Here is a 25,789-nt window from a genome sequence, read left to right on the forward strand (position 1 = left end):
AGGCAAATACAAATCCCCTACCCACTCAAATTTTGAATCCAGTCTTCTTCTTCCAACTGCCGCATTTCCTACTATTATTTTAACTCACGAATCTACCTCTTATTCTATTCCTTTGCCTTGGATCAACTCAAAATTTGACTCTAAAATAATTGTCCCAACGGTTCAAAATTTCACATGCAGCAATATTTACATATTTTGAAAGAAACACAATCTGTGTGTCTCTTCTGACAAACCTCCATCCAGTGTCTGCCCATTAATATTTTGCCAAAAGATTCCAAAACCTTAAATATATGTGGGCACTGAAATTGTGACCACAGGTGGGAAAAATTATTTGACAATGGGGAACTGTTCATCACTCACAGGAACCTCTGGGGAGTGTCCTAAATCTATTAGGGTTCTTACAGATTCTGGGGCTGTCCTAGAATTTAAAGGCCCTAAACTAGCTGCTGAAATCCTCACTGGTTTTCCAGGCTATGGCATTTTCCAACAGGGCAAGGCCTCCTTGCCGATGTCTGACCAAGAAACCCTAATTAGTGGCCAGTACTATCTTCTTCCGCTGAAGCCACAGCCACCGGTTTGCAAACATGGGGTTGCTGAGAAACCAGAGGCTGCGGAAGCTGAGCCTGTGGAGAAGTCATTTGGTGCGCTACCGGATTTCGTGGAGAATTCGGCAAACGGATCATCAAATCTTGTAGTTGAAGTCCTAGAGAAGGCTGCAGAAGCTGAGCCTGTGAAGAAGTCATTTGTTGCAGGATCAGAAGTTGAAGTCATGGAGGCTGCTGAACCTGAGCCTGTGAAGAAGTCATTTTGTGCAGGATCAGATTTCGTGGAGAATTTGGCGAAAGGGTCGTCGGCTCTTGAGGTGCTGCCGTCTGGTGGCGACGGGGTTTGGAGGGTGAAGCTGGTGATTGACACCAAGCAATTGGAGGAGTTATTTTCTGAAAATGGCGACGCAGGGGCGCTGATTGAGACGATGAGGATGGCTGCAAGTGGAGGAGCAGGGGCAAGCACTCCAAAGCATACAAAGAGCCTTTGGGGAGGAGCAGGAGGTTGGAGGAAGCCCATCTTCTCCAACTTGTTTAAGGTGCCCCCAACTGATCCTGGGATATAAAAAGCTCGGTCATATGAAATATCATGTCTCTCTGTCCCAATGCTTTTCAGATTTTTTAGGGCAAATCAAATGTTTTAGAGGGCTAAAACTTGAGACTTGATTAAGCACATCTTATGTTAAGATTATCTTGTGAACTTTCTTTTAGTATTTTGTACATATGACGAACATTCGATGAGTCTGTGTATCGCTCTCTGGCTTTTTGTTTCCGAAAACAGCTTAATCCTTGAAAAAGAGCAAAAGAAAAAGAATGCATACAGGTTTAAAACCCATTTGTTCATGTCGATTCGGATGCACCACACACACACAAGAATCTCTTCAAATATGAAGGATTAGAACATCCTCCATTTATGCTTTATTTCTTTCCTCCTCGTTCTTTCTTGTTCGAATGCTTGAATTAAAACATGTAAGGTAACTATCAATCATCCATATCTGCTAGGACAATCAATTTAGGGTTTCAAGGGGTAAACTATGAACTTTCGGTAGATAGCAGGGAACGCAACAGGTTGCTTTCGTAACATTAAGGGATAATTAGAAACGTGACAGCAGTATTCGAGTTCTAAACAACATATTCTGACATCAAATGACCAATTTGAAGCCCCAAAGCCCAAGCCATGTCATTACAACCAACAACGTACTATAGATTAAAAAGGATTAGACATTTCGATATTTTCAGATGATATTCTCAGATTCTTGACTCCATCTTACTAATGGCTTTCTCTATAGCAGGTACATTCTTCTTGAAGACTGACCATTGCTCCTCTGTCAAGCTTATTCCTGCAGACAAATGTTTACATAAATACCACCGTAAATAAACTAAAGACAGTCACCAGTGTCCGTTCAACCAACGCAGAAGTATAAGAAATCTAGAAACAAGCAATATTTCGGTCAATTTTGGTATAACAGACTACTTGCATACACAAAAGGCAACGCCATCAAAGATTTTCAGACACATGAAATTGCATTAAAATCAACCGTAACCATCCAAGACCTTGTATGTCTTAGGACAGTAATTGAAGTTTTTCCCACATAAGCCGTCTCTCCTGAATGGAGCACTTTGAATAAACAACGATAAGCGAGAAGGGAGAAACCCCAAGGAAGTGGACTGTTACTCTTCTATTACATTGCAATACAGTCTACAGAGAAGTCTATTCTCGTCATAATCGATCCATGTCAGGGAGCGAGGGGAATAAAAAATAGAAGGAAACAAGTGACTGAAAGCCACTCTAGTACTCTACTACCACCATCGTTGACTATAAACAACAATGCAGAAAACAAGAAGAGCAATTGGCATTGGTAGTTTACTAAGACCGGTTTGGTACTCAGCCTTTTTTTTCGTAATCCCTCACCAATCCTTTGCTACCAAGATGACAACCTAAGTCATAAGTTCGTTGTGCCGAAGAACACATTCAAGATTCAGATTGTGCAAAATGCAGCAATGTAACAAAAGCTTATTCACAACGTCATGGAACTCAGTATCACGAGTCGCATTGACATCATCCATCAACAAATCCAGACAAATGAATTGTGATTAAGCTCTATAAGCAGAAATTTCAGCTACAAACTCAAATCATTTCTTGATATAAATGCACAGAATTAGAATCTGCTAATAATCGGATTAAAGTTAAGTAAATCACCTTTGGCAGTAGGAAGCTCTTTCCCATCTTTGAAATAAAACTCCCTAATCGACACCAAATTCTTCCCTCTGAATTCCTGAAGCGTCACCTTCCTCTTCGCCGAGAGCTGCATATCACAACCAAAACCCAATAAACAAAAAACCTAAAAAAATCAAAACCCAACAACAGAAAATACATTCCATTCAACTTTTATCGGGAAACAGACAGAAAAAACTGACCCTGCAAATCACGAGATCGCCGTTATCATCGTACTCCCGTTCCTGGGCACCTTCGGCTTCTGGGTTTTCATCCTTCTGCGCTGCTGCTTGTTCCTTCTGATTCTGCTCCTCGAGGAAGGACTGGACGACCTGCTTGACGAAAGCCCTGTAGGGGGGCTTGGAGAGGTCGAGCTCCAGCTCTTCGGAGGCCTGCTTCCGAATCTTGAACTCCGTCATCTCGTCCATGTCCGATTCCTCCAGGATTCTCCGCACCGTCTTCTCGATTTTCTGCTCGGTTTCGGCTTCCATTTTAATTCAATTTTCGGTTGTGGCGCAGAAAATCTCTGAAAAGTTTTTTTCTTTTTTGCTTAATTGGGGAAGCTCTGTGTCACTCTGCGCCTCCGAGTTCTTGTGTATTTGGGGGTGCTGTCAAAAATGGGCTTTTATTCCGTGCGCGATGGAGCACGGTTATGCATCACGTTTCACTATATTACTGGTCTAAGGCATAAAAAGCATCCGACAACTTTTTGTTCTAAAAAAAAAACTTGAGTCGGGATGATTGTTCACGTCATTAGTAGGACATTCTTTACAAAAACATGAAATTAAGTTTATTTTGGTCTTATTCAATCCACGTTAGTTTTTTTTTAATTTGGAAGTTATTTTAGTTTGGCAATCTTATCGAAAATTTTCTTCTTGGTCCGATATTTATTATTTACCATCACGAATCACTTCACAAATGTAACAACTCGAGCGCAGCGGTCAGTGTTTGTTTCGGGGAAAAGATGGTATGGACCTGAGAAACCGGACTTTTCATCTCACTGAACACAATTCGAAGCATGAAGCAGAGAAAACGAGAAGATAGCAAGCAACACTTGACTTCATTACCAATCGGCTCCAACGATTATCATCTGGAAATGAACCCCGGTGTTGTTAATAAGAAGACGGGGAGCAACAAAGTGAGTATCTAAGCTGATGATTCTAGTTAGGAAACAGAAACTTTGAGTTGCTCATATACAAGATAGAAGATACAACACCAGAAAGAGGGACTTTCCGATGACACTTACCACGGCATCAATCTTTGACTACAAGAATCTGAACTGTATAGGAAAATATAACACACATCCAGTTTTCAATTCAATGTGGTAGATATATACCAGATGGTTCACATTAAAACCCTCCAATTGGGCATCGCCTATACGACTTCACACTTGTTATCAACTATACGCCGTCAAAGCTCTACCGAGATGCAGTTACCTCTTCTGTCCTTGGACCTTCTTTGGTCTGCATATACATGACATGACATGACATGACACAGAATAAGTAGAAGAATATAACAAATAACAAGCCAACAAGTCTGGCAGAAAGTATCAGGTGATCGAAATAACAACATAAGATCGGAGTTGATATCTTGCAGAAGATCTAAACTTTGGATGAGCAATGATCATTGAATTACTTTAAAGACGGGAAAGTAATTTGTATCATGATTCGTGGATGCTACACGTAGGGTGTAGTGAGATTTGATTTCAGCACAAACCAGATGACAAATTCAGAATCGAACGAAACTTCTTTTTGCACACATTTATTTGTGAAACATTTATTTAAATGCTTAATCCAAATTTATGGGAAAGCAGCATCCTTAACATTGCTAATCAATTTCATTTGTGAGCATAACATTGTTTTCAGTAACATCGATGCAGTAATCTGCTCTCGAGCATTCGAGCTATACGCACAAACTAGGAAAGCAATCCCTACTTGTTACAGGGAAATCAAAAATCTTTACCTTAGTGCTAGTCTCCTCTTCCCCCTCTTCCGAAGGCAACCTCATCCAAGCTTTGTCCTTGTCGCCTGTAGCGGCCGCCAGATTCCACAAAACCAGGACAGGGCCTGTAAGCTTTTATAGGCCACCAACCAAAGCCTGGAAATGTTGCAATTCCACCCTGAATCCTTCCCTCCCCATTGCATCCCTTCTCCACCTCCTCTCTCCCACAGGACTTACAACCACTGCACCAAATTTGGTTCACATTAAACACCACATACCACACACACATGTTCTTTAAGCGAAATGATTTCCGTAAACCCCTTTTCTCCCGCTACACACGAGAATCAACGGAAAGTTTCGTTCCCCTTAATTAATCATCAAAATTCAGAATCATAGAGCTAAATCCCACATTAAAGAATCAAAATTTGAACAAAAAGTTTCCAAGTGATGCAATCTATGTTATATTTCACACCACCTGCATACCAAAGTTCACAACTTTGCCAAAGAGAAACTTAAATCAACTCGCAGAAAAGTTCTCAAATTATACTATATCTGCAAAAAGATGTAAATTTTGGGATGGAATCCAAGTTCCAATTAGTGGGTTTGTGACAGAATGAGGTGAAAGATTTGGAGTACCTGAGGGGAAGCTGTTGAGTGGGGGGCTGTGATGGGGAAGCAAGAGAATCATCATCTTCTGCAACTGGGGAAGGTGAGGAAGTTGAAGAGAGAAGGGTGAGAGATTTAGAAGATGGGGAGGAGGTTTTGATGAGAGTTGTTGTAGAGGGATGGAATTGCAGCCATGTCTTGGTGGCGGTGGCGGTGTGAGGGAAGTGCGAGAGTGGCATGGGAGGTGAGAGAAGGTATGTTCCCATTGTTTTCCCAGCAGGATGAGAGGAGTGAGAGGACTGGATAATTTCCTTCCCACTCTTTTTCTTTCAATCGTGAGGTTCACATCGAGATTTAGAAAAATTAAAAAGCGTGAAAAAAAAATTGGAGAAAAGAAAAAGGTTGGAGGTTCCACCGAGATTTGAACTCGGGTTACTAGATTCAGAGTCTAATGTCCTAACCGCTAGACCATGGAACCTCAGATGCTTATCTATTTCACGTATTGTATTTATTCAGTTACGTTGACAGACCCCTTTTGACTCCTTTTACCTATGTTTCTCTGAGATGGTTAGATCACCTAGACTTGGCAGAATTACGAACAGCATGTTAACTCAACATAAACACGCACGAAAAAATTAGTGTTTCGATCGAGCATTAATTGATCATGCTTACATTATGCTGCAAAACCCATTACTAATCAATTACTGACATTCAACACATAGTTTATAATTTCAACACATAGTTTATAATTTCAACATTCATTGACTGGTGCAAGAATAGGAATTAGAATCATTTTAATTCTTAAGTTTCATGTGCTTACCAAAAGCGTAGATATAATAATCATTTCACCTCTTAACTTTCCTTATAAATCATTAGTTAAATACTAACAATTAAGAAATGGATCAATTAGCTTGACTAGTTGATCCGATTCTCTTTCCTTACTTTTTGTAATTCTAACTTCTCTCATCCTTCTACTAATTCATTCTTGTTAAGAATCATAAGCTTATGGATCATCTTTCATTGGAGAAAATCTTGAGTGTAACTGAATAAATCCTCATGTATATGCATCTCAATGTCTCACTTGCACAAATCCTAAAGATATATTTCCGAAAAATCTTGGGTATAACTGCAGATGCATCCAAATATAAGTATCTCACTCACGTTTTGGAAATATATTTCCAAAAAAATATTAGGTATATACCCCATATACACCCAAATGTATGTATCTCACACATTGATCTGGTGACGTATATATATTCCCGATTATAAGGCAGAATCTCTTACGCTACTGTACTCGATAGCCACTTTATCCCCTCCCTTTTCGGGTCTCTTTCACACCATCATGGCTCCATCTCTCTCTCAATTGATAGATGAACAGAACTTTGGTGAGCTTTTGAGCACTACATCATCAACAACCATCACCATCGACTGCCCTTTTGCCAGAGACATACGATGTGATACTTCAATAGTGCTTGTAGTACCAGAGACATTAAAAAATAAGAATGGTGAGAGAGTATCATTAACCAAAATCCTAGATTGATCATTTCCTTCGATGATCATACATGCCTAATTAAGGTCTAGGGGTCATAATAATATAGGAAACTAGTATCATAAATTGTTACTTGCACCCTTGCACACCTTGCCGTCAACCAAGCCTAACTGTAACTTCAATTTTCCATTATTAACCAAAATTCTATACATGATATATCCTTGAAAGCTTCAAACTAATATTTTGTAGAGTAGGGATCAATGATGTTGAACACTACATTGGGTTCTAATGGTTATGCATCAACGTGATTCCCCTATGACTCGAGAACTCATAAAAAAAACTCAGCTCAAACTGTGTACAATACTGTGAAATGCTTACAAAAAGAGATTCTACCAAAGTATATGGTGGTACCTGTGTGTGGCTGGGGTTGGTAGAGATTTGAGGACTGTCCCAAATGGAAAAAGATTTGAAATCCTAGGGGGTGAGGTTGGATTCTTTTTAGTCTTGGTTATATATACTTTTTGCTCTCAAATCCCACAAAATCCACAACTTATTGAAATCTTCCAAAATCTTAATTTTTTTAATACACTTAGATTTGGATGGACTTTAAAATCTCTAATAAAATCTCAATGGACTACACCTAAATTTGTATAGATTCTAAAATCCTTTAAAATCTTTTAATTGACCACACTAGGATTTTAAAGTCTTTTAAAATCTTCTCAAATCTCAGATTGACTACACCCCCTCTAAATGTGGACTGCTATTGGTGCAAAATTAGGTAAGCAAACGGATTAAAGTTATTTCTTGTGAAAATCATCAGGAAAGGATTCAACTTTTTGTTACTCCTCAGTCCTCACGTAGTTTAAAAAACAGAACCGAAACCAGGAAGGATACCAAAACCCCCTATATCTTACTCTTTTCATGAGACTTGAACTCTGAGGTACCTTGTTCATTCAAGCTTTAGATCTCATTCCAACTCATTTTTATATCCAACTAATTAATTCCGCAAAAACAAATTATCAACAATTATGATAATAGCAATAACAGGGAGAGAAAAGGGAAGGAAACCCCCTTTACCAGAAAAACAACCAAAACTGAGGATGGAAAAATTAAAAACATCTTTCCGGGGAAAATATATCGAAAGTTAAATCGACTTTCTCCTCCAATTGATACCACTATTTTCTTAAAACTAGTATTAAGTTATATAATCGGTATCATCATATCTTCCTTTCTTTGTTACCCCTGCACAATCTGCTGTTCTCCCTCTACATCCATCACAGAGCTATGATGATGCACCATGTACCATCGCCCGTTATGGAACTCATAGACGTTGGTCACGCTGAATGGCCCAGTTTCGATTTCAACATAGGTTTTCATGGTAACCCAAGCCATGTCTGTCAGAACCCGCGCACGCACATCTCGAATCTGAAAGTTAACCCCTTGCTCCCAATTAAATGCTAGTTGCCAACTCTGTATAACAGCATTGTACCTAGAGAGGTAGCAAAAATGACTTAGCTCCGGGTGTCATATATTAATCAGGCACAAACGTAAAACCAAAGAGGCGTTATGGATATTTAAAACCACAAGAATAAAATCAGCTCTATAGAGAAAGAAACAACTAATAATGTTTCAAGATCAATACGCAAACCCTCACTCTTTCAATTTCCACCAAAATCCAAAAATAATTGAACGGGATCTTCCTGTCGTGTCAATAACCCCTACCTGAAAGCCATCTAATAACTGTCATGTACATTTGATTGACTGTTTTACCTAAATCTAAGTTTCAAAAAATAGCATTTCACTCCCATCAAATAAAGAAAACCGTTAAAACACGAGGCAGAACAGGAGTTTCAGAATGAAAACAAAAAAAGGGTCTGGTAGTGAATGAAAAAAACAGAAGAAAAAAATCCCAATCACTTGGATGAACTTAACAGAAGAAAACAGTCATAAAAATGCAGTTGTTGTACAGTTGTACACAAATGAGGCATCTTACCCCGAAAAGAGTTCTCCAGAGGCATGAACACACTTCACATAATCTGCATTCAGCCATAAACGACTCATTTCTGGAAGTGACCTTCCTCGGATAAAGTTAAAGAATTCAGTATTGACATTCACAATCGCTCTTGTAGCAGCATAGTAAGCTTTCCATCCTTTAACTGGTGTTACGCTATCCTGTTCCAAAGTGAAGTCCTGAAAGAAAATTTGAAGGCCCATAACAAAATATTCTTACAAATGTTTTGGTATCAGATGCCAGTACATAAGAAACCGACACCGGCTAGGCTCTCAAAGACAGACAAAATCTCTGTTTCCAAATTAAACTAAACACAAGCCTCAACACACAATCTCACGGGCTAAATCCCATGCTATCCATGCGCTAAAACCATTATGCATTAGGAAGTTTAAATTTAAGAAATTTCACCATTTAAAGGAATGAAAACTTCATGCAGAAGACTAGAGCCAATGATATCCATTAACCAAAACCGACACGAAAAGCAAATAAAAAGGATTAATCTTGTAATCTCTCGGGCACCGAAAATGTACCATAAATAACCATACAAAAGCCTAATCTCATCCCACATGTCAAACCACATTCCCAAGTCAGAAAATGTACCATAGGTAACACGGAGGATCCTAATTTCATCACATATGTCAAACAACATTCCATTAACCAAAACCGATACGAAAAGCAAATAAAAGGGATTAATCTTGTAATCTCTCAGGCACCGAAATGTACCATAAATAACCGTACAAAAGCCTAATCCCATCCCACATGTCAAACCACATTCCTAAGTAAGAAAATGTACCATACGTCAAACAACATTCCGAAGTTCCAATACTATAAACGCAATCACAACGGATTTTCGATTGATAGAGATGAATAAAGGGTCCCAATTTTCCCACATTTTCTTTGCAACCAAACACAATCCCTTCAACTGGGCAACCATCTTAGCTTCAAATCAAAATTCAACAAACGCCCGCATACAAATACTTCAAATGCAACTAAAAATTCAGTAATCACGTACCTTATGATAAAGCGCCTTCCAAGCATTATCATCATTGGCGGCGTTCCGCATGGTCGAATTGGTCATCGAAAGCCTACAGAGGCTCGGGTAGTCCAGATAGCTAAGGGCATGCGTCGTAATCTCCGGAACCAGCTGCTCCATCATCGACGGGCCCGTATGCCGCTCCAGTACGGCCGCCGCCGCCGTCGGCTTCTCCGTCAAGTCCGTACCCGTCCCGCCGTTCAAGTGCGGCGCGCTCACGGGCCCCGAATCGGAGCCCGAAACGACCTCTTCCCGGTGACAAGTACAGCAAGTGCAGGCCTTTCCGCTTCGACTCGACGACGAGGTGGCAGAGGCAGCGCCGCCCGATTTGGGTTTGCCGGGGAGTGATCGGACGGCGAGGAGAGCGAGGAAAAAGGTGAGAAAAGTAAAAATTAGGGCTACAAAGAAGGTTTGGGGAGAAGAGAGAGTGAGGGAAATAATCTCCATTCATAAGACATGAAAGCTCTGCAGAACATGAAAAAACCCTAGAAATCTGGTGGTGGGAGGTCCAGGATAAGGGTGTGCTGCGTCCGCGGGTGGGGGCGACACTGGGGCGTTTTGGCTCGGTGGGTTCCGGTTTGAAAAACCCTAGAAAACGGTGAGGGGATTGAAATTTTGCAGAGCTGAAGTGCGGAAAGAGGGAGAGAGACGTTGGTTGTGAGTTGGTGACTCGTGAGTGGTAACGGACTGAGTCCGGAGAATCAACTCGAACCGTGTGTACCGGGTCAAATATTAAATAAAATCAAATAAATGCTCTGTCCTTTTAAAAATTTCTTGGGGGTGTTTTCGTAATTAGACTTTTGCTTGTTCAAATTATATTTTTTTATCATTTTTTTCGTTGGAATTCATTTTTATCATTGAAATTTTACTTGATTTATTTACAAACGGGGCTTCTATTTTTGGACTGCGTAACACTTCTCTTCCCTACTTAACAAAACTCGAAGACAAGAAAATAAAATTTTAAACAAAAGTTGACGAAAAACAATAATATCTATGCACGTGGTGCAGATTTCGATCTCCACTAATCCTCTCTTCTAACATTTTTAACGCACTTATGTTATCGTTTGTTCTAAAAAAAAAATAAATAAATAAATAAATTCTTTCATACTGATAGGTTCATTTGGTTGTTTTCCTTAAGCTATGGGGCGAATTTTATGTTAGACGAGCCTACAAAATTGTTCATCCGGTAACAGTTCAATCAATCTTTTTTTGTTGCCAAAACATAGTTTAATCAAATTGACTAAAACAATTTTAGATGAATTTAGCTTAATTATTATGTCATATACAAAAAACTTAAAATATTCAATTTTAGAGACCACAAAAAATTTTGAACGACGGCGTAGCAGGGCATTTCAGACTTTTAGCCCTTTTGGTCAACGTATCAAATTTTCATCGTACGGAACAAAAGGATATTACGAAAAAAAGATTTTATTAAAACGACATCACACAGGCTTGGGCTCTCCAAAGCAACAAAGCAAGACCAGTTGGACCTTGACACACCACCTTTCAGCTAAAACCAAGCGAAGGGCCCAGGAATCTTTTTTACGTCTTCAATAAGAAGATATTCTAAATTATTTTGCTGAGTAAGCGGGATTCGAGTTTGTAAGTTAGGGGCGCTGCTCTGACTGACAGATATAATTCACGTTTGCAAATATTATTTGTCACATTCCGATTCGGTCCCCATCATATCTCGAGCTCTATTATTCCGTGGCACGATATTATCTGCTTTAGGTCCCGACCACGCCCTCACGGTTTTGTTTTTGAGAACTCACACGAGAACTTCCCGATGGGTCATCCATCCTGGGAATGCTCTCGCGCGCTACTCACTTAACTTCGAAGTTCCCATGGAATCCGAGAGCTTCCAAAAGGCCTCGTGCTAGGTAGAGATGATAATATACATATAAGGATCACTCCCCTGAGCGATGTGGGATGTCACATTATTAATTTCAAAACTCTAGGGGGGGGGGAAAAAAAAACAGAAACAAAGAACCAATTTCGGAATATTTTCTTATTGACCACGGAAATTGTGATTCATCCATAAATAGAAGACATGAATTTTGGGTTTTTCTGCAACAAATTTCTTTCTATTATACAAATAAATAAAAAATCTAAAATTAACAAGTGGCCAAAAACCTAATGCTAAAGCTGGATTGGCACTATAAGAAAATTAAGAGGAATTTCTAACTATAGATCAAAGTAATGAATATTGTCATGCTGCTGCTAACAATCATCAAAACCCAACCTCTATTGTTCCTGCATGCATTCTCAGGCTGAGACTGAGACGGCCAGGACGAGGAGGAGGAGGCTCCTCTTAAAAATGTCAAAATTTGCATTGAAACTAGTTTCAGAATTGCAAAGCACAAAAAGAAAAGACTAATCGCTAGAACTGCAAGCTCTTTGCTTTCGAGGCTCGCTTGATCCTTCACAACCTTCTCAATGTCTATTCTGCAGTAACAAAGAGATGTCAGTGAGTCTATAGATTGATGTGAAGCAACGAGGACGGGAGAATTCACTACATCACAAAAGCCTGTAAGTTAGATATATATCTAACCTTAACATGTTATTTTCCCTGGCCAATGCATTCACTTGGGATGAAACAACAGCTTTCCATGATTCAAGGTCGGTAATACTTTTTTCCTGAATCGAAGAACACCAAACAATTAGGTTGATAAGCTTCCTGTCCCAAAAATTATATGCATAACATTATATGTATAGTAAGTGCTAAGAAAAAACAATGTAATACCATAATTTCCTTCCATTGCAAGATATCTTTAATCTCCGTTTTGCATTGATCCAGAAGCAATGATATTCTCAACAGCTCCTTACCAACCTCCGGCAAGATACCCCCTTGTCTTCGATTTAATTCTTTGATATACTCCTCCAGCACAGCTAAGTTCAGCTCGAGTGACCTCACTTTTTGCATCAAAATCTTCAGAACTGAGTCACCAGGAATTCTTCCGTTCGGCTGCTGTCTAACCTTCAGAACCGGCTCTGGAATCTTGCTCATAGTTATTGGATTTTTGGTAACATCTACATTGACTTTTTGTGTATCTTCAACGCTTTCTATTCCTACACCAGCTGTTCGAACCCCAGTTTGACCTTCATTACTTGTTTTCCCATCAGTTGAACCAACCTCTTCTCTTGGAGATGATTGTACAGTTGAATTAGGCTCTGCCAATTTATTGGCTGCAGGTTCTGCAGGCGCCACAATCAGATCTTCAAGCATCCGCTCAATTGCGTTAATGCCATACACCTCTAGAACACTTAATGTGCAGTAAAACTCTGACCCATAGTGACTTAGTAAATCTAACTTCAAGTATCTTACCCATTTGGGTTCAGGCAGCTTAAAGGTCTGAGCATGCTTGACATTAGCAGCAACAAAGTTTCCCAATGGCGTCCACGCTTCTGCCGGATAGCTTAAACTTCCAGACAATTCAAATTCCTTGAAATTAGAAGAGTAGTGCTCGAAGTTTGCAATCTTGACAGAATTTACCAGAGTCTCTTCTGCAAGCTCAACTATAACAAACTTTCCCCCGACGGAACAAGGGTTTCTCAGGTACTTATCGTGATCCTTTCCCAATATGTTACATGCTCCTTTTGCTTCCTTATTGTGAGCCACCACTTTTGCACCTTTGGATGCAGAGGCATAGTTGTATTCCGTTCCATCAGATTCAAGCCCCTGGGTAATGTTAACAAGCTGACTAGGCATATCCTGACCTTTTTCCTGCTTTGTTATGTTTTGAAATTCGTCAAAATTGAGATAGGAGGGATGAGAAGTTCCTCCATTCAGAAGTTGTCCTGAATGATTTGTGTTATAATCATGTGCTTGATGTAGTTCACAAACCAAATCACCATAGCCTAAAATACTCCAAACTATTTTTTCTAATCTATCCGTCTCTGGAAGTGAGTACTTGGAAATTGCATAGTTGTCAGAAACTCCGGAATCGTTACAGCTTTGAGACGAAGTAAAATCCAATACCAGTCCATTTGTCTGTTTTCCGCTTCCATTTTCTACAAATGAGCATGCATGGTCACCGTGCTTACCATTGTGAACACTAGGATAATGTGTAGATCTGTTATCAGGAGCTGAATTCCCTGAAGAAAATATATGCTCAAGTTAAATGATCAAATCCGCAAAAATAAGTAGACAAGGGTAAAAGCTGAAATGCCACCCAAATAGCTTATCCTAAAAGCATGCATCCGAAAATAGCAGAATGGCGATTCCAATTAAAATACTCTCTTAGCTCCAGCTAAATGATAAGATTTGTAAATCATAGAAATAATTTCATCCATGACGAAGAATATAAGGGTACTAGCTGAAGAGATTTCCCCAACATTACACTTCAGCAAAGTTATCAATCCATAAACTAGACCAGAGACATTGGTTAGGACAAAAACAATAGTGAAACCATATTATTCGAAAGAAGAAGAAATAGAAAAACCTACATAGAACTTCTCAGAATCTAGACTCCAAGATATGAACATTCTTTAACAATGAAACAAAATTGTTGAGAACATTAACCGCGGATAATAAGTAACAAACCCCCTCTATGTTAAAATGTGAGCATCCAACCCAAAACCAATCAGAAATGGGCGGAGAAGCCCTTGCTCGACTTCCATCTCCGTGGGAGTTTGTTGAATGAGAACAAAACTGGAACCTATTGACACTTTCTCATACCCATTAAGGAAATTTGGAATTCATTTCACCAATAGCACAGTGTCCAAAACAATGTTAACCATCTTATTCTTTCGTGACATTTGGATATATTTTCTCTGAGAAACTTATGAGCAGAAAATTAAAGGCACCAGCTTTTGTTCTATTTTATCCATTTCTCTTCAATCTATTGATATAAATACGGATTGGGGAAATGGGTTTGCTAGAACACACAAAGTCGAGAAGTGTGCATAAGGAATAAGAAATTACAGGTAAAAGAGGCAAACTTTACAAAAAAATCCAAATCCAGAAAACCAAACAAATGAAACCCAAATGGACAATAAAATTTCCAAGTACCTCCATTGCCATGGCCGAGACCGAGCTTAGAGTAGAACAAGAATACAAGGCACCAGAGAGAGAAGATCAGAGAGAGAGAAAGCTCGTAGAAGCTCTTGCTCTTGTTGTTGTAGCATTTCTTACTTTTGCTTTTGCAGCTTTCTCCCCCAGTGCTTTTCTGAAAACTGCAGCTTTCCTGGAAATTGGAGCCGTCAATGCTGGTGTGGTGGTCTCTCGTTTGTGTTTTGGTATAAAAGGAGCCGTTCCGAGGCTTCTTCATCTTTCTTCTATGCAAAAATGGCCGTTGGGTTGGAGGGTTTTGGTGGGCCTTTATGTTTCATCATAAAAAACATAGCGGAGAGAGGAGAAGGGAGAGAGAATGAAGGATTTCCTGACGAATAGGAATCGGGAAAAGTCCTTGTCTGCTTTTTGTGGCAAATTTTTTCTTCTTTTTGGGTCTCTGTGGCTAATTATTCCCACTGTTGCGGAAAGCGCTCTTCGCCGTTGAGAGGCGCATAAGCCGCTTTTGGATTTTGAGCTTTGGCTTTTTAATTGAAATGTCTGACACTGTAATTTAGTCTTAATTTACTTTTTAAAATTAATTTTATTTTGCTTTACTTTCTGAAATTGATGTTTTTAATTATTTTATTTTTAGTCCCATTTCACCTTATTCTAGTAAAAAATATGTTAAATTTAAAAGTATTTTGGATATTTCACTTTTTACAATACGTACTAAAACAATTTTAATTCTATTTTTGGCAATTCTAATTTAAACTCATGTGTTTTGATTATTTTTAAAAATAAATTATTCAGTCAATAGAAAAATTTCTGCTAACAAAACATTATATAAACCAAAATAAATGTTACACTTTTGTTCCTTGTACTAGCATAATGAAACTATGGGCTTAAAAAATACTCATTACAACGTAAAGAAAACATGATTAGCCAATTCCAAGATATCTTTATAAACAAAATTGGCCAAACCACAAGTTTCACCCGTAAGAAAATGATCTCAAATCAGTTGCGCAATATATAATCTAAAAAAAAAACAATTAAGCTATCAGGTACAAAATACTTCCTATGCAAACCTCAAAACCAAAAAAAATTAATTACAATTTAGTTTAAGAGGTGTGTAAATAGTGATGTGTCCAAAATACCCTTCAATTTAACGTTTCTTTTTTGGAATGGGGTGAAGTGAGACCAAAAGAGTTGAAAATGTTAGTTTTTGGGGTCAAATGAGACAAAACCAGTTTCAGGGTGTAAATTAAGACTAAATGGCAGTTTTAGGATGCAATTCAATTAATAAGCCTTGAGCTTTTGAGTTCAAGTTCTTGACCCGCATCTTAGCAACGAGAGAATTTTCAATTCCTAGGAACACATAGTTGTACACCATTGTAATTGTACAAGTGGTGAGATACTTGTGTTAAAAATTACCATCTTGAAAAGAAAAAAATCACTCAACTTATATAATGACACGTGATGTTCGCCAGTGTTTCCAGGCACAATGAAAAATTTCTCCTTAACAATGGTTTAATTTGGTGCCAAGTATCAACGCCACCTCCCACTACCAGAGGCACCAAATTTGCACTCTAAACTAAACCGTAATTTGTAGATGTGCACGTATTCAAGTTGGTTAGAGCTTGTATGCTCATTTTTATGGACCAAGTTCCAGTCTTTCCCAATTGTTTAAATTAGATTAGATTGTTGTTTGAATCATAAATGAACCGAAATTTGAATAATTGAGACACTGACACACCATAACAAGCAAACATTGGTAAACAAATTTGATGCGTGTAACCATGCTATGCTTCATTGTTTAAAAAGGAAGAGACTTGTGTGAAACGTGAGTACCCAAAGCTGTGTCAAAACTTATCACACATTGCTACATGTTTTAGCTTTTTTTTTACATGACATTGCACGAGGATTTGGAACACTGCCACCTTGACGTCTCCATTTTATGCAGGTCCTCTAAGCAAGGTCACATATCGAACTAATTAAAGAAAAATTGTGTGACAGAGTTGAATGAGATCATGACATTCAACTATCTGAGTAGTAATCTCATTCATTTGTAAATGGAAAAAGTAGAGATGAATTTGGAAGCTAATTCCTTTCTTACACTATATCAGCCTCCATCTAGAGAGTGCACATTTCTACATTATCCATCAACCACCCAAAAAAGTAAATAAAAAAAGAGAGAAAACCCAATAAAAAGGAAAACTGGGCTTTCTTTTGAATTACGGGGGGAGAGAGAGAGAGTTACACCAAAATTACAAGACAAAATCTCAATTCGTGCTCTTCATGCTCTTGATGGAAATGAAGCTTTCGATGCAGTCCTCAACGAATGCACGATACACCCAGGTCCATGGAGAGTCCCCATTCGTTTAATCATAGGGTTTCTCCATTGGATTGAGATAGAAGGGCGTACTCTGACTTGCGTTCCTGTTCCTGTTCCTGTTCTTGTGTGACAAACTTAAGGCTGCCAGGATTTTCCTCTCCTAAAAGAAGCTTTAAGGGTGTTTGTGGAGGGTACTTGTTCAAGATAAAATCAATTTCTTCACCGCTAATTTCCTTGCGTTCAAGAAGAACCTGAGGTGAAAGAAAGCCAATGAATCCCACTGTCATTGCACCGCTTCGAAGTTAAATGCAATCAGCTCATTTGCACGTATGCAATCTCAATTTGCATTCCAGATATTAATATACGAATTTGCATCCAGACCAATTACCTTCACAGTTTTAAGCAAGGCCGTGTGATGCTTCTTAAGCAGAGAAAGTGTTTTGTCATACATTTTGTGTATCAGCTCTTCCGCCCTTGTTGCAACATCATCATCCAAATTGAAGTTCACTGGTGGTTCAATCAGGTCATAGTCGTGGTATAGTGATCCCTCGAAGTCCAGCCGAGGGCCTACAAATTCAAGTTTCTTCCTCCAAGGTGGTGGCTCTCCATGTATGACCATCGGATTCTCCAAATTCCAACTATAAGGAGAGATTAATCAAATCAGATCATTACAACTACACAGAAAGCAAGGAGGTAGAAAAACAGTAGTGAACAACGGCCTGACATGGTTAAAATTTTACGAGCAAGCCAAGATGCATCAGCAAGGTAGTCAACCGATGCCCTTGATGTGTCTCGTCCATATATGACCTCTTCAGCGGCCCTTCCACCAAGTAAAACCTGCACAAAGGAAAGAAAAAAAAACCATCAGATTAATAGGATACAGTATAAAAAGAAACTACAAGAACAAAAAAAAAAAAAATAAATAAAACCTGAAGGCGATGCAGCAATTGTGGCCGGCGCTCAAACATGTATGATTCGTCATCAAGTCGATGAAATACAACTTGTGACAATGTCTGTACAAATTACTTGACAAAGTTACACCATAAGTACAAGTGATAGGAAACAAGGAAATATCAGTAATATCAAAGTAGCCATGACATGTTACAGAACCGCAAAATTAACAGGATGGGATAGTTGCCAGGCTTTAAGTAATCTAAGAAGATAGTTGGTCGTCTATATATCATTCAGGTTACCAAATTATGCAACAGCATGACAAGAATGAACCACATAACAGTGACTATTTCATCAGACAGTGACGAAAACATACAAAGCAACAAAGAATTACAAATTAGACTATGGACGAAAAAGAAGATAAAGGAGTAGGAAGAGCACCTGACCACGAGGGATGATTGAAATGCGATCACACCGTTCAACTTCTGCGTTTTCGTATTGCCTAAGCAGATGAGAAGTCATTGCCACTCCAACTTCAGTAGTGGCTCGACGACATTGACCCAGATGGCCCAACTCTATACCAATCCGCTTTGGTCCTACAGTGAGTCTATCAACAGCATCATCCAAGTCTGTCTGAAAAATTGAATCATGCCCCTTCCTCACCGCGACAAGTGCAGCCTCTTGGACCAGCTGAGCCAACTTTGCTCCCGTCCATCCTGATAAATAGAAAATTAGATTCAGGCCTTCAAATAAAAAATCCAATGGAGCACCAAAGACGGATGCATACCTGGTAAGTTCTGTGCATAGCTGGACAAATCAACAGATGGTGACATTTTCACTTTGCTTGCATGGATTTTCAAAATATCCAATCTCCCCTTCGCAGCAGGAGGACGAATTTTTATCTACAGGATGCAACCCAAATAATAATGAGCCAAGAAATTACATTCAACAAAGCTAGCATATACAATTTAATGAATTTATGGATAACCAAGCAGAAAATTTCAGTTCCAGTCAGTGAATAATCCGGATCAACCAGGGAAAATCCAACCAATGACTGGAGAATAGATGAATGGCTCATTTAACATAAGATGCAGATGTATAATATGACCGATGTATGTCATTCTCAAGCTTAAACAGAAGAACTAAATTCCATGAAGCTAACACAATAGCCTAGTTCCAACAGTCTTTTACTTTAGAAAGAGAACAAACCTTCCGATCAAAACGACCTGGTCGAAGAAGTGCAGGGTCTAATAAATCCCGGCGATTTGTAGCAGCTAAGAATATTACACCTTTACCAGTGTCAAATCCATCAAGCTCTATTAAGAGCTGATTCAGAGTAGTTTCTCTCTCTTGAGTGGCTGCATTATACAGGTGGTCGCTAGTTTCCTTGAAAATTCCCTGACGCCTGAGCAGATAGAAAACACATATCCATAAGTTTATTAACATCCAGTTCAAAGTTAAGCACTAGGCTCTTGTCAGCTGGCACCTTGCACAATAATGATATCCCATAAAGTTAATTACTGTATGTTAAAAAAAATTAAAACCACAAACAATAGCACAAATCATTAAAGTTCAGCAAGAGAAATATTCATACCTCGTAGCCAATGCATCAATCTCATCAATGAAAATAACAGATGGTTTGTTTACCTGCACCAAAAAAATAAAGCAATTCATAGCATAACAATCCCAATAAAGACTTCAAGAAAGTGAATATGTGGCTTTAATTGATAAAAACACTCTTTCAGAAGTCAGAACCACTTTTAAAGAGGAAATTCGATTTTAAAGTCGAAACTATGAAATTGATAGCAGAGTATGACTCATTTGTGTTCTCACTTCCCCTTCAGGAGAACCAAATTTGTTAGTGCATGGTGCCTCCAAAAAATATGTCCAGGTTTAAATGTTTAAGATTAAAAATGGAGTAAAGTCTAAAGAAGATTGATCACAATTAACAGAATCCAACTACAAATGGGAAGTTATAATCACCTTGGCTCTTTTGAATAGATCCCTAATACGAGCTGAACCAACACCAACTAAGACTTCAACAAATTCAGATCCAGCCATTTGGTAAAACGGAACACCAGCCTCACCAGCTATGGCCTTCGCAACCAGGGTCTGGAAACAGGTGAGTAAACTGAAAAGTTAGTAATGGTGATAATTTTATGTATTGTAATTTGTACACTGATTGAATGTCTGCACAAATAACAAACCTTGCCACATCCAGGAGGACCCTCTAAAAGAACCCCATGCGGAGGTTTTATTCCCATTTTGTCAAATAGTTCTGGGTTCTTCAAGTACCTCACCAACTAATCAGCAGAATATCAAAGATACTAATAAGTTTCCCTTAAATAGGAATGTACCATTAAGAATTATAACAACATAAGACCACGAAAGAATTTACAATATTTAAGCAATTTATTCTCAAAGAATAGTGATAACGAATACCTCCAGAAGTTCCTCTACTGCTTCATCAATCCCTGCCACATCACTAAACTTAACTCCAGTTGACCCCTGAACACATGCCAAGACAAAATAGAATTCTAAGAACATTATGAACAACTTCAATAATATAGAAAGTTGAAAAATGTGTAACCATCAGAAAACTAACATCAACACGGGCTTCTGCTTTGGATCGTGAAAAATCAATCCCTTGCCACAGATCCTACACATAGTAAATGCAACACATGGTGATCAAATCCATGGCATAATAATACAAGGCATGAAACTGTAGAAATGACGCAGCATTACCCACTTCCGGAAGTTCTTAGGTCTTCTTGAAAGTGTGAAACGGACAAGAATGACCATGGTCATAAGGACAATCGTTATTGGTTTTAACATCTCAATGCTGGCAGATAGACCACCAAAAGTGTAAAATTCAGAAAATTTAGAGAAAATGCCTCCATCACTGAAAAAGTCAACAAGCTTATCCCATACTCTCTCCAAAATACCCAAGACGAGACCAAGAAAAAGTCTGGTAAATGGTTTGACTATAGGCCATACGACGTATACAGTTGACGCAAAAACGAAGCTGGTAACAGCAAATACTGCAGAAGCCAGGAATCCTCCAATAAAAACTGCTGCAGCAGCCATTACAGCTGTTACCATTCCAAGCTCCACCATCATTCTGCTAGATATGGAAGATGCCACCGGATGAGGGTACTGTGGTACCTTTCCAACCCAAGACTGCAGCAGAGGAATCAAACAGTAAGTAAAGATTAATCTTCTATATGAATAAAAATAAAAATAAAAATGGATTTCCTGACTCTCAAAATAATGGTTCCAATTATATGACATATATGCATTGTGTTCTAGGACCAAAACCTCAAGTCTAGATATATAGTACAAGATATGGCCGCAAAATTTGAAGTCTGAAGTTAATTCTTGAACCTGATTATTTTCACCGAGCTCAAATATTTTCTATCACTGATACTACAATTAATAAAATAAAGTTAATGCAGCCAAACTTACTTTTTAAGCACTCCAACCAGAACCTCCGAATAAAATGGGACTACATACCAAACACTCTAGTTTTACACCATGCAAAATAAGTACCACTAGATAATTCACCAATAGCTAGTTTTCATTTTCTTAAAACCAATTTCCATTTGATTCACAAGTTATAATTAACTAAGCTCAAATGAGTTCAAAGATTGATCACCGTAGTATGCCCCTCAATCACATATCTCGGGCCTGTGTAATCCTCCAAAAGAGCTTGAGCTTCACCCTCATCCAGCCTCATTGCCCTGAAAATATGCAAAAACATATCAATAAGCTACCAAAAACATCCACAAAAATCACAACTCCTTAAGCAACAAGCTGGTTAGTCATTTTTTACCATTTGGTTCGATGCAAGCTCTTTTGGCCGGGTATCTCCTTCAAATCAACAATGTAATCACTGAACCCATAAGAAGTCCCTGCAACTTCCTTGGAAATCAAGAGCTTAACCTTTTCACTCTTCACAGCTTTAAGAAAATCCTCATAGCTCATTCTGGGCAATTCCTCCAAACTCTTCTCAAATTGCTCTTCCTCCGGCAACTCCGTCCCGAAAATCTGCTCAGGCACATAGAGCTTCCCCTTATACTCCCTCAAAATGTCCTTTAAATACACAGCATCATCCTTCACTCCACCATCACTCTGTCCCTCAATTCTTTCATTTTTCAGCTTCGAAAAATTCAGCCGGTTCGCCAAGAGTTCAACAAAACCCACATTGGAATTCTTCCCCAAACTCTCTTTTTCCTTCAAAGTATAGAACTTGTCGCCAACCAAGTACCTGGGTTCAATCTGGCTAGGGTTCTCCTTCAAAACCCTGGCCACAAAATCGTCCTGGGGGGTTTTGCTATTGTCACCGGACCTTGACGACGGCCCGGAAGACGTTTGGCAGAGGAGGGTGAGTGACCCGCGGAGGAGAGGCAGCTGCGGTTGAAGTTTCCGAACCAAACCAAAACGCTTCGAGTGAGCTGGGGATTTGAAGTGGGTGTGGGATTTGGGAATGCAAATTCTGGGTGGATTGAGAATGTCAATGGATGCCATTGCTGGGAACATGAAAAAAATTGAGCAATTGGGGTTTAATTTTAGAGGGAAATGCGGCAGTTTGTGCTCATATTTTTAGGGTTTATGATTCTTCATTTTTTAAAATTCTGCAATTTTGTTGCCTGAATTTTGAGTTGGAAAGTTTGAAACTTTTGAGCATTTGAGAGAGGTTTTGAGTTCTGTTTCATATTATCCGGGTCAAGTTTCTTCAGGCGGGTTCGCCTTTCATGGTCCGAAGTCGATTAACCTTTGGTTCTTGGTCTGTACGGCTCTCTAAAAAATTGACAAAAATAAAGGGGTTCGGTAGTTAACAACCGAATTCTAGTCAAAGAGTCTGGGGATTGATGAAATGGACCATTTGTCTTCGGTTTTTTGAAACCGAATTCGGCGTAGAGCGCCGAACCAAGGTTCAGTTCAAAAATCCATAATCCAATACTTGAAATCAGGAAGCATATCAAGGGCTGGTTTGGTATTGCTGTGCTTTGAAAGAAAGCTGTTTCTGCTGTACTGTGAGAATAAGTAGCTGTGAAATAAAGCAGCAGAGTATTTAGTAAACTTTTTTGTAAAAATGCTTTTGAAAAAAATAAGCAGTATTATAGTGTTTGGTAAACTTTTATGTAAAATAGATGTGAAAAAAAACTTGTTTTTCAAAGTTGGGTTTTGCAGTTTCTTGTTTTTGGCTTTTTTTCACCCAAAACTGTGAAAAAAAGCTGAAGCTGAATGTTTACCAAACACAAAAAAAGCTCCCAGCTTTTTTTTTTATACTAGTTTTTTTTCAGAATCACCTCAGTACCAAACCAGACCCAAGTGGGGAACTAGTTGATTCTTATTTCACCATTCCTATCACCCATTCCTTGTGTCTCTCGTCTTCTCTGTATATAAAGGGAGCATGTCAAAAGAGGATTCTCTTCGGATCCACTTTGTGGGGATCCTAGAGATCCTCACATCCTAGCCGTTCATCGTACATGATGCGGTCAGTTTTTGTTAGGTACTACTTGTGTTTAATTTTAAATAAAAAAACTCAAATAGTTTTTGACCGTATGATGCACGATGAATGGCTAAAATGTGAGAATCCATAAGATCCCCACAATTTGGATCCAGATGGGATCCAAATCCATCAAAATGGTGAAACATTCAAAATACCAAATTTTGTCCTTCCCTTAATTAGAATTGTAAAATATTAAAATTAATTGGTTAAGATTAAAATAATAATTTCAATAATTTTATAAACTTCTTATTTAAGTGTGATTGTATAAATCCTAAATTATATTTGATTTTAGTTATTCTTCCCTATTAGGACTTGTATTCCTTGGAGGAGAAGGATTTCTTCTCTCTCTTATTACTATAAATAAAGGCATTGCGTAGGATGAATAACACATCATTTACACCACGTTATCAGCACGCTTCTACCACTGCGCTTAGGAATCTAACGTGGAAGTTTTCTGCATCAAACCAGTTCCTCGATATTATCATGCAATCATATCCTTTCAAAACAACGGTTTTTATCTCGATATTTTTGCAGCCTTGATAGCATGACCATTGACCATAATGCATGACCCAACTTTACATTTTTCGAATTTTAGATTCTACATAAATTGTATGCATTATATCCATAATTGTTGAATTATGTGAATTGATATTGCCATGAATTGCATCATATATTTGTCTGTGCATTAAATTATATGTTGAATATGCATAAAATTTCATTAATTTTATAATCTGGAATTGAATTATTATTAATTTTTTTAAGGGTTTCGTTGAAACCCAACCATGTCACATAGGCCATCCTCTTCCTTGAGTTGAGAAACCCAATCCTGGAGCCACGGCTCCAGGCCCAAACCCTAAACCCGACGCCCAAACGGCGTTGCATCTCTTGCACCGTCAAGTAGCATGGGTTGAAGCCATGCCCAGCCACCATGGCTACCCTCCCAGAAAACCTAAAGTTGTCACCGATTCGTTTGAATCTCATTGGTTTTTCTTTCGAAATCTCGATTTAATTTTTAGGGTTCCTAAAAACAATATTGAGAGTTTTTACTTTTTGTTCAAATTTTTGGGTTGACGTTAAACCCACGGCTTTCACCGTGATTTTTTACACCACGACACGACCGCCTGAAACGGTGGCGCCAGTTTTCTTCTTCGACAAACTCACCCAGCTCATGATGGGGTGTTTGGATCAAAAACCCAAGCCCATTTGGGTTTGGCTTGTCTTTCGGCAAGCACCAGCCCTTTGGGCTTCGGTACTTCACTCAGCCTAACACCGGCTTATTGGCCACTGTGTTCCCACTACATTAGATCCTAGCCGTTACATTGGTGTATCCGTATATGCATTACACATGAGTGGCACCCTTATTTGGGCCTATATTTGCACCCTATGTTTGTGCATATAGGCTTTTTACTCAAAGCCCGGCCAGCGAATAACACCAGCCCAATTGGGCTTTGCTGTCTTTGCGTCCCCACCGCAGCAAAACCCAACCCCCGTAGGGCTCTCTTAGTTCCATGCACCCAACCGCACCAAATCCTAGCTCGTAACTGGTGATTCGGTGCACCTGGCCTGCGGCACACTTAATCGTGCCCCCTAAAACACGTATGCTGCGAAACAGCAGATCCGTGCTTATTTGTCTTAGGCCTACAGCCTAGCCGAGCCTAATCTAGCCCAATTTTTGGGCCTAGGCGGCATGTTTTAAATTACTCAGCCCACCTGTGGACATTGGCCCATTATTTTGGGCCTCGAGTTTAAATGCCTATTTTTTTAGGCCCTATGGGTTTTATAATTTTTTCACCCACAATTTAATTTTGGCCCAAAGTCCAAATAATTAATTCAATTATTATCAAGACCTGAAGATCTATTTGCATATTTTCTTGTTGCATATTTCTGTATATATATTTGTATTTGTCTGCAGGAACATATGAACCTGAAGTTCATAATTATTTTGAAACCTGAAGTTTCTAGAAACATGCATTGTTTGAAAACCTGAAGTTTTCCTTCAAAACATCACCCATGAAAACCTGAAGTTTTTTTTTTTCATGTAAATTTAAACCAATACATGTCTATTAGAACATGAGTGTTCTACTCATATGTGAATGGATTGATTTTTTCTCCATTATACTAACCACATCTTGTCCATTTATTTTGTGATAAGAACATGCTGAATTTAAACAAACTTGACTTCACCGCTTTGGAGGTTTTTGGAAGAAACTACCTCAAG

General features: G+C 38.8%; 6 protein-coding genes and 1 non-coding gene across 9 annotated transcripts; 1 reads left to right on the forward strand and 6 right to left on the reverse strand.

Moving 5' to 3' along the window:
- The first annotated feature begins 203 nt into the window (after positions 1-203).
- LOC137710100 (uncharacterized) lies at positions 204-1,286 on the forward strand. The gene has a single exon (XM_068449055.2). It carries the CDS (start codon positions 338-340, stop codon positions 1,109-1,111), a length of 774 nt encoding a protein of 257 aa, XP_068305156.2. The 5' UTR covers positions 204-337; the 3' UTR covers positions 1,112-1,286.
- A 309-nt stretch (positions 1,287-1,595) lies between these two features.
- On the reverse strand, positions 1,596-3,394 carry LOC137710611 (RNA polymerase II transcriptional coactivator KELP). Its single transcript, XM_068449679.2, has 3 exons — positions 2,964-3,394; positions 2,746-2,851; positions 1,596-1,885 (listed from the first exon to the last, which is right to left on the reverse strand). Exons 1-3 carry the CDS (start codon positions 3,249-3,251, stop codon positions 1,794-1,796), a joined length of 486 nt encoding a protein of 161 aa, XP_068305780.1. The 5' UTR covers positions 3,252-3,394; the 3' UTR covers positions 1,596-1,793.
- A 530-nt stretch (positions 3,395-3,924) lies between these two features.
- On the reverse strand, positions 3,925-5,648 carry LOC137710612 (uncharacterized). The gene is made up of 3 exons (XM_068449680.2): positions 5,338-5,648; positions 4,723-4,943; positions 3,925-4,223 (listed from the first exon to the last, which is right to left on the reverse strand). Exons 1-2 carry the CDS (start codon positions 5,571-5,573, stop codon positions 4,730-4,732), a joined length of 450 nt encoding a protein of 149 aa, XP_068305781.2. The 5' UTR covers positions 5,574-5,648; the 3' UTR covers positions 3,925-4,223; positions 4,723-4,729.
- Positions 5,649-5,713: 65 nt separating this feature from the next.
- Positions 5,714-5,785, reverse strand: TRNAQ-CUG (transfer RNA glutamine (anticodon CUG)). Its single transcript has one exon. It is a non-coding gene; the product is annotated as a tRNA-Gln (tRNA).
- Positions 5,786-7,763: 1,978 nt separating this feature from the next.
- On the reverse strand, positions 7,764-10,574 carry LOC137711119 (F-box protein SKIP8). Its single transcript, XM_068450325.2, has 3 exons — positions 9,820-10,574; positions 8,790-8,986; positions 7,764-8,285 (listed from the first exon to the last, which is right to left on the reverse strand). The coding sequence occupies exons 1-3, from the start codon at positions 10,285-10,287 to the stop codon at positions 8,033-8,035; spliced, it is 918 nt and encodes a 305-aa protein (XP_068306426.2). The 5' UTR covers positions 10,288-10,574; the 3' UTR covers positions 7,764-8,032.
- A 1,259-nt stretch (positions 10,575-11,833) lies between these two features.
- On the reverse strand, positions 11,834-15,350 carry LOC137711598 (Galactose-binding protein). 2 transcript variants are annotated; one of them, XM_068450852.2, is made up of 4 exons: positions 14,852-15,350; positions 12,584-13,935; positions 12,392-12,477; positions 11,834-12,285 (listed from the first exon to the last, which is right to left on the reverse strand). In XM_068450852.2, exons 1-4 carry the CDS (start codon positions 15,108-15,110, stop codon positions 12,021-12,023), a joined length of 1,962 nt encoding a protein of 653 aa, XP_068306953.2. In that variant the 5' UTR covers positions 15,111-15,350; the 3' UTR covers positions 11,834-12,020. The 2 variants fall into 2 exon arrangements, with proteins under 2 accessions (XP_068306953.2, XP_068306954.2); XM_068450853.2 differs by having other exon boundaries at positions 11,834-12,280; positions 14,852-15,260.
- Positions 15,351-16,853: 1,503 nt separating this feature from the next.
- Positions 16,854-22,855, reverse strand: LOC137710880 (putative inactive ATP-dependent zinc metalloprotease FTSHI 1, chloroplastic). Of its 2 annotated transcripts, none has more exons than XR_015963533.1 (15): positions 21,889-22,735; positions 21,712-21,796; positions 20,802-21,236; positions 20,662-20,715; positions 20,499-20,564; positions 20,264-20,359; positions 20,040-20,168; positions 19,651-19,703; positions 19,266-19,461; positions 18,844-18,958; positions 18,498-18,772; positions 18,095-18,178; positions 17,906-18,002; positions 17,554-17,803; positions 16,854-17,416 (listed from the first exon to the last, which is right to left on the reverse strand). XR_015963533.1 is itself a non-coding variant. In XM_068450034.2 (15 exons), the coding sequence occupies exons 1-15, from the start codon at positions 22,593-22,595 to the stop codon at positions 17,216-17,218; spliced, it is 2,859 nt and encodes a 952-aa protein (XP_068306135.2). In that variant the 5' UTR covers positions 22,596-22,855; the 3' UTR covers positions 16,854-17,215. The 2 variants fall into 2 exon arrangements, 1 of the variants encoding a protein (XP_068306135.2); XM_068450034.2 differs by having other exon boundaries at positions 17,890-18,002; positions 21,889-22,855.
- Between the last annotated feature and the right edge of the window lie 2,934 nt (positions 22,856-25,789).

The sequence above is a fragment of the Pyrus communis genome, chromosome 6 (assembly GCF_041283825.1).
Source record: "Pyrus communis isolate YQ-2024b chromosome 6, ASM4128382v1, whole genome shotgun sequence".
Lineage (NCBI taxonomy): Eukaryota > Viridiplantae > Streptophyta > Magnoliopsida > Rosales > Rosaceae > Pyrus > Pyrus communis.